This window comes from Emydura macquarii, unplaced genomic scaffold (assembly GCF_026122565.2).
Source record: "Emydura macquarii macquarii isolate MOO-44397 ecotype Brisbane River unplaced genomic scaffold, CSIRO-AGI_Emac_v2 contig_2768, whole genome shotgun sequence".
Lineage (NCBI taxonomy): Eukaryota > Metazoa > Chordata > Testudines > Chelidae > Emydura > Emydura macquarii.
The window spans coordinates 28,814,952-28,826,433 of NW_027132905.1; the positions used below are offsets into that span (position 1 = coordinate 28,814,952).

General features: G+C 49.3%; 1 protein-coding gene across 1 annotated transcript; it reads right to left on the bottom strand.

Annotated features, from left to right (window-relative positions):
• Nucleotides 1–1,032: 1,032 nt before the first annotated feature.
• On the bottom strand, nucleotides 1,033–8,532 carry SPATA24 (spermatogenesis associated 24). The gene is made up of 6 exons (XM_067566395.1): nucleotides 8,400–8,532; nucleotides 7,655–7,720; nucleotides 6,701–6,831; nucleotides 5,704–5,774; nucleotides 4,128–4,230; nucleotides 1,033–2,796 (listed from the first exon to the last, which is right to left on the bottom strand). The coding sequence occupies exons 1-6, from the start codon at nucleotides 8,508–8,510 to the stop codon at nucleotides 2,706–2,708; spliced, it is 573 nt and encodes a 190-aa protein (XP_067422496.1). The 5' UTR covers nucleotides 8,511–8,532; the 3' UTR covers nucleotides 1,033–2,705.
• Nucleotides 8,533–11,482: the final 2,950 nt, after the last annotated feature.

Consider the following 11,482-nt stretch of genomic DNA (forward strand, 5'->3'; position numbering starts at 1 on the left):
TTAGGGTAAATCTGGAGTAACGCCACTGAAGTCACGTGTGTAAAGAAGGGGCTGTAGCGAAGTGTGTTTGTGTGAAATGCAACCACAATCTGATTTGTTACCCTTGGCTACATGTGCAATGCCCGTGGAGCTGGACCCTGATCTCAGTTAGCCTAGCGCACAGCAATCATGCCAGATTTATATGGGGATGCACCCAGAAGCTGCTTCTGCAGTGGGAGATTCACACTTACAGCTGACGGCCAAACTTGCTTTCCCCTGGGGAATGAGACTGCTCGGGAACTATCACCCTACAGAAAAACAGAAGTCAAATGTCAGCTTCCCTCCATTGATCATGTTGCCAACTACTGGATGTCCACATGGCACAGCGCTCCGGGCTCTTCAGTAATCACCGCTGGGGGACCCCGGGTTTCTTCTTTCTTGAGCTAGCAGGATTCCAGTGTAGACCCATCTGGTACGTCAGCAGCGGCACAGACGTGCCATCCCTCCAGCTCCAAATCGTCCAAGAACGCTGCAGTGGAGCAGAGGAGGGAAGCAAACGAGATCCCTGCCCATGACTAAGGCAGTAGAGGGAAGGGGAAGAGAGGCACCTGTCCACGTGTGGAGCCTCTTGGTTTTCTGGGTGTTTGATGCTCCCCTGCCCGTCCCATCAGCACACTCCAGGCAGGCATCACTGTGCTCCTGGGCAGCACCCCCTGGCTGTGACTGGCAGGACAGCAGGCTCCTGCAGGGTGGTTTGTCCTTGCCTCATGCTGCTCTTCTCCTGCTTTACCCGTCTCATCACACCCACCCCACTACCTCTGCTCCCTCTCCCCACCCCCGCTGCTCTCTGTTCTCCCCATTTTTCCTCCCCCAGCCACCCCAAATAAAGCCATGTAGGGGCCCCTCAGACTTGGCCACACTGCTATCCTGTGCAGCCTGCTGCTCCTTTCCTCGGCTGCTCCTAATGCAGCCTCCCTGCTCTGCTGGCTTCCATGGGGACTGTGGAGCCTTAAGTAACCACAAGACAAGGCTCAGGCAACAGAGAGGGAGGGAAACTTGGAGAGCTGGATTTCAAGGAGAGCGAGGAGGAAAAGGAGAGAGCTCCAGGCTGCAGTGCAGCAAATGGAAAGCATGAGGAGGAGAGGGGACAAAAGGTGCAGCAAGGGGCAGGAGCTTAGGGAGTGGAAGGTGCATCATCCTGTACATCACTGGGCTCGAGTGTGATGCAGAAACGGCTGGGAGGCTGGGATGGGGCAACGGAGTCAGGGGGCTGCCAGGAACCGTGCTTCAGGAGCAGCGCAGGGAGAGGATCACCCAGAGCGCTATGCACCCCTGGCCAAGCAATTTAGCCAAGCAATTTGCACCAAATAGGTGCAGAATCCAGTCCAGCACACCACAGGCTGTTTTAAAGTAACAGCCGCCCCTTCAGCATCTGTCCATCTTAGAAGGGAACTTTGGGTGTCTCCCCATTGGGGGTGTGTGTGTGTGTGTGTGTGTCAGAGTCTAGTCACATCCTGCCTCCCCATTGCCACAAGTCTAGGAGCAGGAACGCAGTACTGAGAGTCCCCATTGAATTCAATGGGCCACGAAGCAAATTTACCTCCAGTTCTTGAACCAATGAGGAGTCCCATTCACCCCCTTGAGAAAGGTTTGGTGCAGAAATGCCAGGTTTAAGACAGCAGCTGGCAAGGGAAACAGAGGACTGAGCTCAGACCACAGCAGGTTAGTAAATGGGAAGCTGATCTTCATGTATTTGGTATAAAACGATTTATTTGAAATCGTTTAGTCTGTACATGCGCCCCGTCACCCTTCCGGGGTCCAACAGTCCTTACAAAGCTCTGTGAGACTGTCCCTTCCATTGCTTTGGTGGGTGTGAGGGGACAGACAGGGGAAGTTGTGGGAGACACAAATAGCTCTGGCTAGGAAGGGGCAGCACATGGTTATATAATGGGAGCATTTTCATATAAGCCCTCAGCACACAGCAGCAGTGATCCCACGGAGGACCCGCTCTGAGCAGAGACACAGCTGAGGGGGTGACTTTGTGAGACATGCACATGCTCAGGGGACAGGTGAAGTCCTCTAATTAAGTTCACTTGCACCTGGCTTCAAAACAAGGCTCCAGCGGCGAAAGACCATTGCATTAAACCACATCTTTCAATGGCCTAAGTCTGTATCTGCAACTCAGGTTTGGCCGGGTCACTCTGTCATGACAGAGGGGCAGTCAAGCCACTTCTGAGCATGTGGCCTTGCAACCCCACGTGCCAGGTTGCCATGCCTGGAATGGGGAGCTGGGCCCAGCCCGCTAGGACAGAAGCCACCAATGAAGGACAAGTGCAAGGTGGACTCGCTTTCCCACCCCCTCCTTAACCCCACCCGGGACCTCCCCTCTTCCCCAGTCTGGGAATTATGTTTGTCTCAGCCAGGGCCCACTGATGGGTTAACGTGGCCCTGGATTTGGAGACCCACCTAGAACCTTCCTGCGACCCATTGAGGCATCACGCCACACGGGTTGAAAACCCCTGTTCTAGGGAACGTATGTGAGATGGTCTTGGGAGATGGGTTTCTGAATCTATAGGCGGCTCTAACATGAACAGCATTCCTTCTGAAGAAGGGAAAGGATAATGATCTTGGCCTTGTTGGCCACCACAGTAACCGCAAGCACTACAATCCTTACATTGGCCGCGTACCGAGGGGATACAGGGACTGTACTGTAATGTCTAATGCAGTCACTTAAACCCCTTCTTCTGTTTCTTTTCCAGCACTTGCGCTATGTAACTTTCCTGTTGTTTCTGTATTTTTAAGTCTGACACTTGAGTCCTGCAAAAAAATAGATAGGTGCATCATCAGAGAGGTGCAATGGCAAGCGTCACTCTGCTAATTTATCACCAATTCTCCTGGCGGCTCCTGTGCAGGTTAATCAGGGATCTTCATAATAATGAATAAAGAAGTGGCCACATTAACAAGGAGGCTCTATGGACCAGAGCTAAAGGCTGCCCAGCTGGTAGCACTCTCTAGCTAGATGTATTAGCAAACCAGGCTGTCATTGATTTCACATCTTGCCATTGGCAACGTAACACTCCTGGCACCAGCATCAGGCTGGTAGGTGTGAAAGGTGTAGGGCAGACTCGCTGCTCGGTCAAGAAGCGGCTCAGGCCTGGTCCACATTTAGAAGTTATGTCTGCATGGCTAAGTTGGTCAGGGGTGTGAAAAACCCAACCCCCTGGTCAACACAGCTGTGCTGACAAACCCCAGGGTAGACACAGTTGTGTTGATGAAAGAGGGTTTCTGTTGATGTAGCCAACATCACTTGGGAAGGTGGTGTTCCTACACAACAGAAACCCTGTCTGTTGATGTAGGCTGCGTCTACACAAGGGGGAGACGCCAGCACGGACCCTGCACTGTAGATGTACCTTACGAAGAATGTATCATTTTTTCCCCAAAGTGAATTTCATGCAGATGGAAGGTGCAAGGCTGGAAGCTGTGGAGAGGGTTCTTCCTCCATTTATCCACAGAGCAGGTACAGCCCGAGCACAGCATGCAAGTCCCCCCTGATCAACGTGCCTACCCCCTGATCTGGATGGACAGTCCAGAGGGGAAGTCTCCATGGACAACTCAGGAGCTGGCTGTTCTACTGAGACGGCTAGTGATGGGGCTGATGAACGGGTTTCATAATGCAGATGCCATCCCCAGCCCCTGGCATCCGCCTGCGTGAGATGTCCTGGCTCCTGTGCCATGCTGCCCTGGCTGCAATCAGCAGAGGCACTTGAGCTAGATCCTTCTCACTTTACAAGCTGGTGGCAGGATGTTGTCTGTGAGGAGCCCTCAGCTTTTGCTCCTGCTTCCTTCCCCACTTGCTCTCAACAGCACTGCCCTACTGACCTTAGGGGCATGCTGCGAGGCCTACTACTTTACCGATGGGCTTGGGGTAAAGGGGACTGACAGGGGCAGAGGGTCTGTGTAGAGGCTTTGTTTAGTGGAAGTGAATTTAACTGGGTTACTTTTGAAGTGACATCAAAGGCTGATAGAGAGCCAGGTGGGTAGATCCTTAAAACATGGAAACAAATACAATATATTCCCACGGAGGTCAGTGTCAAACTCCCACAGGCTGCAGCCTGAGGCCGATAACGATGTAAGGTGGTAATACCTACTTGAGTGTTTGCTTCTGCTTGGTGATGAACTGCTGCAGCTCCTTAATTTCATTCTCTTTATCGTTGAGAATATCTTCCTGTTTCATAATATGGCTCTCTATTTCTACCAAAGAAAAAAGCGGATGGAGAGTTGCGGCTTAAAACTCATTTGGGATGCAGCTAAGATTAGTTGCCCTTCTCCTCCCTTTCTGTTATCAACACTGAGCACAGACTGAAGCTGGATTTTTTGGGGGGCCTTTGTTTTAAGAATTTCTTATAGTATCACCTTACAAACACTGATACAGAAAACATGCGGAAACTGTTCAAATATACCCCAAAATGGAGATTAGCTCTCAGCAGGTGCAGCTGAAATGCTGACAACAGTGACCTTCACTACACTTGTAATATTTGGGTCCTCGGAGCTGGAGTCAGTTCTGGATTGGTTTGCACGTTATTGTGCACCTGGTAATAAACACCACTGTCTAAAACGAAATTGAAACTGGGCAGTTGCAGTGAGAGGGGCAGCTTGTTAAACAGAAATACACAAAAAATAAAGGTTCCTGTGTCTAGCACCTTCCATCTGAAGGTTTCAGGATCTGCACAGAGGTCTGTAAGCTTCATAACACCCCCGTGAGGCAGGTATGTGTCATTAGCAATATAGTACAGGGAGAGATGCTGAGATACAGAGAGGTTAAAGGGCTAATCATGTGAAATACTGAGCACCCCCTGAATACTCTCTGCTTCCACTGACTTCAGGTGAAGGCACTGGGCATCTCCCAGGAGATGCCCCGCACCTCACAGGATCAGGCCTGGAGTAACTTGTCCCTGATCACATGCTATATCTGTGGCAGAGCTAGGTCCAACTGCCCCCTGTCAGATCATACTTCCTGAAGCTAAACAGGAAGTTGCTTTCCTTACAGATGGGGGGGAAGAGACTGAGTGGAACAAAGCATTGCCCTGTTCAGTGTTTTACTGCTCAAGCCCTGGACTAGGCCATGCATGACTCTGGTTGCCTGGCCTGGGATTTCAGCATAATGCCTGGGGAGCACCATAACCGGATTTGGGAGGAAAACCTGACAAAAAAGAAGCAGGGAGATATTTAAAACATGCCATCTGCTTGCAGAGAAAGCCAGCTCTGCTTAGCAGTCAAGCAGGGCCACTCCAATACTTTGCTCAAAGACTGAGAAGCACGATTTCCCCCCCTGCTCCAGGGAAGGACGGAAACTGCAGCAGCCCTTCCCCAGCTGCAGTTTCCTTCCCTTCTGCACCAGCTCAGCTCCACTGGCTGATATACTTTTAGGAAAGCGGAACCATGGCTCCACCAACTCCCTGCCCTCTTACTCAAAGGTGCCTGGGAGTAGTGGCTGCATGGAGCCTGTTTTCCCATCCCTTGCATCTGGATCTATGGTCGAGAGAGACCATGTGGGGGGTGGTGTGTGGCTGTCTCACTCCCCTTTACATGCCTAGCAGACTTTTGGCAGGAGAACAACGTTAAGTCACATCAAACTTCCTAATTAAAGTAAATCCTTGTTACTGGCCTTTTATTTTTAAGCCAGTAGAACAATTCATAACAGACTTTAGCCTCTGGCAAACTTACCATTGCATTTGCTTATTAGCCTGTCTTTTTTGGTGGATTCTTTTAGTGCTTTGCTCTTAATGTTGGAAAGTCTATAATGGAAGCAACAAAAATGAAGGCAAGTGACATGAGTGTCAGCGTAATTTCAAATGATGAAGAACCTTCCTATTTACAAGGGCTGATCTTCCTTTTGGACCCCCCCTTGGCCATACAACCCCCTTAGGCAGCTCTAATAATCTCAGCCTTGGTGGCATTTGGACATCTCATTACCTGATGTGCATTTACATGGCAGCTACTCAGGAATCCAAATGACACTGACCGGGGCTACATACTTAAGGCCTGATCCTGCTATTTGACCCACTTGGGCAGGCCTATAAACCCAGGCAAAGGCACAACTGCTTCAAAACGATCTGACAGGCCTTAGGTGGAAATGCCCTTTAAAAAACACTGCTGAATTTCTCCCATCACAGTGGGGATTAAAAAAGCCAAAGCAATATTTTTAGAGGCAACCTAAAGTACCTTATCTTCCAAGCCCTACATTCCTCAGATTTTTGGATTTGGGTCCAGATTCAGCAAAGCATTTAAGCATGAACTTAAAATTAAACACATGCTTAAAGTCCCATTTAAATCAACTGAATTTAAATATATAGTTAAATATAGTCAACAAGGGAGTTTGCTGTGATGAAGCTGATTTTATTACTTGCATTATTGTAATGGCCAAGAGCCCCAGTCATTGACCAAGGCCCCATTGTGCTAGGTGCTGTACAAATAGAGCAAAAGATGGTTGCTAACAGCTTTTGGCTCTGATTCAGCAAAGCATTTTATTATGTGCTTAACTTTTTTTTGATCTCTGATTCTATTAAACTCGGGTTAACACAGTTTGCTCCCACCTGAGAACTGAGTCCTATTTAAGTACAATGCTGTCATACCCAGCCTGGCTACTAATGAGATAAAATACTTGCTGCCTGTTTTCAAATATTAAACACAAATCCTAACCCCCACCACAAACCAAACTTACGCTTTTTCAAATACTTGTTTCTCTCTTTCAAGCTGCTTGGACAAAACCTCGATCTCCCCAAGAGCAAACTGCAGCTTCTCAGCTTCCTTGGCAAGCAGGATTTTGGTCTTTGAGTGCTCCTCCTTTTCTTTCTAGAATACACACAGAATCCCTATGTTCTCTGCCAGCCCCAGATGAACCCAGAGTATAAATCACAGAATCATAGAAATGTAGGGCTGGAAAGGATCTTGAGAGGTCATCAAGTCCAGCCCCATGTGCTGAGACAGGACTAAGTAAACCTAGGCCAGCCCTGACAGGTGTCTGTCCAACCTGTTCTTAAAAATCCTCCAGTGATGGGGATTCCACAACCTCCCTTGGAAGCCTGTTCCAGAGCTTAAGTACCCTATAGTTAGAAAGTTTTTCCTCATATCTAACCTAAATATGCCAAACATCTAAGCAAGCTCCAGGGTACAGACCTGGTTCTTTAGATAGCTTGCCACATATGGCTCAAGCATGAGTTTCTAGAACAGCACCACTGAAACAAAATAGCTACACACGAAGACTCAAAAAGGGGTGGTGATAGTGGAGAGACTACACACCCAGAGAAGACACGTTAGTGGTACTAAGAGAATCTTTTTAGTCTGTTTGTGCCACATGTAGCCCTATGGAATCTAGTCTACTGGCAATTAATACCCCTTTCCATAAGTTTCATTCTCTTTGGAGTCTAATTAATGCAGTACTCAGAGAAATTTTTTTAGAACTGTTAAGCTGACTCAAGACTACCCTTGAGTCCAAATGCAGCTCTCCTAACTTTGATTAGGTGGGGGTAATTTCAATCTGTTTAGCCTAGTTTCCAATAGAAATGGAAATCGCTACATTATTCATTGAGGCTTCCACCAGGACTAAGGTCCCATGGTGCCAGGCGCTGTTCAAAATGTATGACAATGCAGTCCCTGCCCCCAAGAAGTTATTTACCTCCAACTTCTGCACAACAGCCTCATAATCCTCCTTAGGTATGAAATTCTCTTCCTGTATTGCTATCTACAAAAGGAATTTGAAGTTCAATAAATCAGCTACATGCATGGTGGATATACAGACCAGATAGAGCAGCAACACATGTAGGGCAAACTACCAAGAGTGACTAGTGATTCTGGATGCTCAACTTCACGCCTTTTAAAGAGGCCTGACTTTCCAAGGGCAAATGCTCAGCACTTTCTGATCACCAGGCTCTTTTTAAGTGTCACAACTTGGGCACCCAATGGCAGGCACACCCAAATCACTCATGTTTTTGAAAATCACGGCCATGACATCCAAGTGTGGTACAATGACCCTGCGGGGACAGGGGCGTCTCGAGGAATTCACCAGGCTGAACACAAACAGAACTTGGGAAAAGGGGGTACTCCAGCAAACAGCCCTGATATGTGCAACACAACCACCTGCTCTTGTGCAAAAGCCAGAGAGGCCTGGTGGGGAGGGGTCGACAGGGGCAATAGTGCACGCACCCTTTGTCTCACACCCCAAACCCGGGGAGAAAGACAAAGAGGAGTCACGACGCACTGAGGGGGGGGAGGAGCTCCCAATGGTCCCACCTACAGGCCATAGTCCCCGCCTATCTATATCCGAAGCCCCGCCCCTCCCCGGAGCACCCGACCGTCCGCATCATCGCGTCTCTCTGCTTCCCGCCCCCGCCCCCGCCCGGGCTCTGCGCTAGGGCCCGCACCCGGAGCCGCAGCCGGTCTATCAGCGCCTCCTGGGTCGCGACGAGGTCCCGCAGCTGCCCGAAGGCCAGAGCCTCGGTATCCTGCCGCCCCCACTCCGGCTCCGCAGCCATCTCCGCGCTCCCACCGGGCCGGGCGCCGCGCCGTTGGAAATGGCTGCCGCGTCCCTCCCAGCCAATCAAAACCCAGCTCCCTCACGGGCCCCCTAGCAACGGAGACAGCGAGGCACCGCCCACTAGCAACCGGGCGGGGGGACACGCCCACTCCTTAAAGGAGCCGCTTGGGGGCTTCGAGGGCATGTCTACATTAGGCAGGAAAGAACGTGACTGGCCTGTGCCAGCCGACTCGGGCTCGCGGGGCTCGGCGGAAGGGGCTGTTTAATTGCAGGGCAGATCTCTGGGACTCTGTGAGATGGGAGTGCCCCAAAGGTTGGGCTGCAGCCTGAGTCTGAAAATCTCCAGTGCAGTCAAACAGCCCCTCGGCCTGAGTCATGGGTACAGGCTAGCCCTGGGTGTCTCATTGCAATGTAGACATCCCCACAGAGTGAAAAACAAAGGTGGGGAGAGGATGAGGGGAGATGGGAGACAGGGGAAGGAAGAGTTAGAGAGGAGGCTGAGTGACACTAGGTGCCCCCAGCCTTGGTATGGGACCTGGGCGCTTGTGGCTAAGACGGGCAGGGGAGAGTCTCTGTCCAGTGGAGCAGCACTGGGAACTTGCTGCTGGGGAGGGCATGCTTACAGCTGGGGGTAATGTGGACAAGGCAGTGAAAGGCCTGCTGCAGGATGGGCTGGGTGAGATGTAGCCCTGGGGATAGGCAAGGGAGGCCAAGCCAGGGAGGCCAGCACTGTGTTGGCTGCAGGATGGGGCTGGCAGGGGCCTGCATGCCAGGGAAATCAGCATCCCTGGTAGGCAGACAGTTTGTGGGATTATTGACACTTTGAGGAGGTACCTGGGAAGAAAGAGTCAACCCTAGCCTGGTGGGCCAAAAACTCATTTACACCTGTCAGTAAATTCAGTGCAGCTACACTGGCCTTACACCTAAAGCAAAAGGCACCTCAGATCCCTGGAGCTGACTGGAGACATCAGACAGGTCAGCTGCAGAACTGAATGGAGGATAAAAGGTTATCATAAGCTCTTTGGGGCTGTATAGATGACAGCTGAAACCATAGCAATAGATGAGATCACATGCAGGGGCTTTAAAGGCTTCGGCAATTTTCCCAGTGCTGCTGAAGGACCAGCACTAGCACTGACTGGGGTACAGATGTTCTAACTACTGTACAGGTCTGAGCAGAAAATATAGGAAAAGAGCTAGGGAACACTCGTGTAACTCTGGAAAGATATGTTAAGGGCGGTTGGAAAACAATGACAATCCTACAGCAATAAGGAGCCAACTACAGAATGTAGGTCTCATCTTCTAAACAGCTGTCATTCTGCTTAAAGCATGTTTCTCTCCCATATTTTCCCCAAAACCCATCCACACCCCCCACCTGAATTAATCTCACTGATTCTGTTGAGAAAATGAAGTTGTATGGTGTCTGTTTATGCAGAGAATCATTCTCCCCCTTTCTTCCTTAGTGACCCACTGGGAACGAGTCCAAGTTCTATGCAAAATGTAGTTGCACTGGCATTGATTTACTGATAAATATATTTTTGATTTATAGCTTGGCTGTACACAAAGGATAACCTGTATCAGCTGTTGATTAACACAAGTATTAAAAGCAAATGGTTTACATTTATGACCTTTGATGCCAAAGCATTATACTATGAAGTACTGGGTACAGATCAGCAGTCCGCCAGGGCACTTCACATGACAGGGAGTAGGCAATTTTGTTAAGGAACCTGGAGCAGTCAGCTACTCTGACAATGTGTAATGGGAAAGAGAGCAGGTGGAATTCAGTGAAAAGGCAAGTTATGAAAGCTTCCCCCATAGAGTGACCTCCATACGACTAAATTTGTCAATATTGGAAGGCTTAAGGGACAAGTCAGTCCTTTGGGACTTAAGCATCTGGCTGCATGGGTTGAGGATCTAATGTGAGGCTTAGATCACTATGCCATGGTTTCCAGTTGATGTGCTTGATTCTGCTAATGTTAACAGTTTACTGTGTCACAGTTAACTGTGAAATGTTCCCTTTCCAAATCTTCGAGGAACATCTCAACCACCTTTACAGAAAGGCTGGATTTTCTCCTGGGAGTATTTTCCTAGCTGAAAATGGTTAACTCACCATTAGAGTGGGTCAGACATTTCCCAACAAACTAAATGCTGATTTGTTGTATCAAAATGTTTCACTGAATCTATTAAATAGTCACAAAAAACTTCTGCCTTAACACATGCAGGTTTTCACTGGAAAGCTGCCAGCCTTATGGGGTTCACAGCTTGGACAGGGCACCCACCAGCCTCCAGAGACCTGGCAGGCTTCCCATATCATGGATGGGAATGTGGCAGCCCGTGGGTCCCCACCTGGAGGCAGCAGCTCTATGGGAGCCATCTCTAGGATGCCTGTCACAGAGCCTGCCAATCCCCCTAGAGCTCCAGCCAGAGCAGGGAGCCTACCAGCCCCAAGAGGCCCAGCTCCAGCTGGGGCTCCCAGCACTGGCAGGCTTCTTGCTGCAGCGCTATTAAGTAAAATGGACAAGAATGTCACTTTCATATTTCATTAGGTAAATTTGCTTTTGTTCTAAATTAGAACAAGTCGTAAATACTGGAATCCCCAATGAACTGGAAACACTGCGTTCCGGCCATCTCCACTTATTATATAAATTACCCCCTCACAATCACCAAGATTTCCATGGCTTGAGAGGAGTAATTGTTAACTTGGCCTCTCTCCCAGTCTGCTAGTTGGCTTCTCTAAAGGAGCACACAGGCTGCTACCAGTCACCCTGATTTCCCATGGTATGGTGGATTTGTTTTTCGGGAGGGCATTTTCCATCCTAATATAATAGGAAGGTGACTTTGGCTTTTAACTTCATGTTGGTCAACCATTTTGAAAAACCTACTCTAATCCAATTTAGACATGAAACCAGCTTCTTTGATTACACAGGAACAACTTACAAGCGTCACAGATTCTCCATCACTGGCAATTTTTAA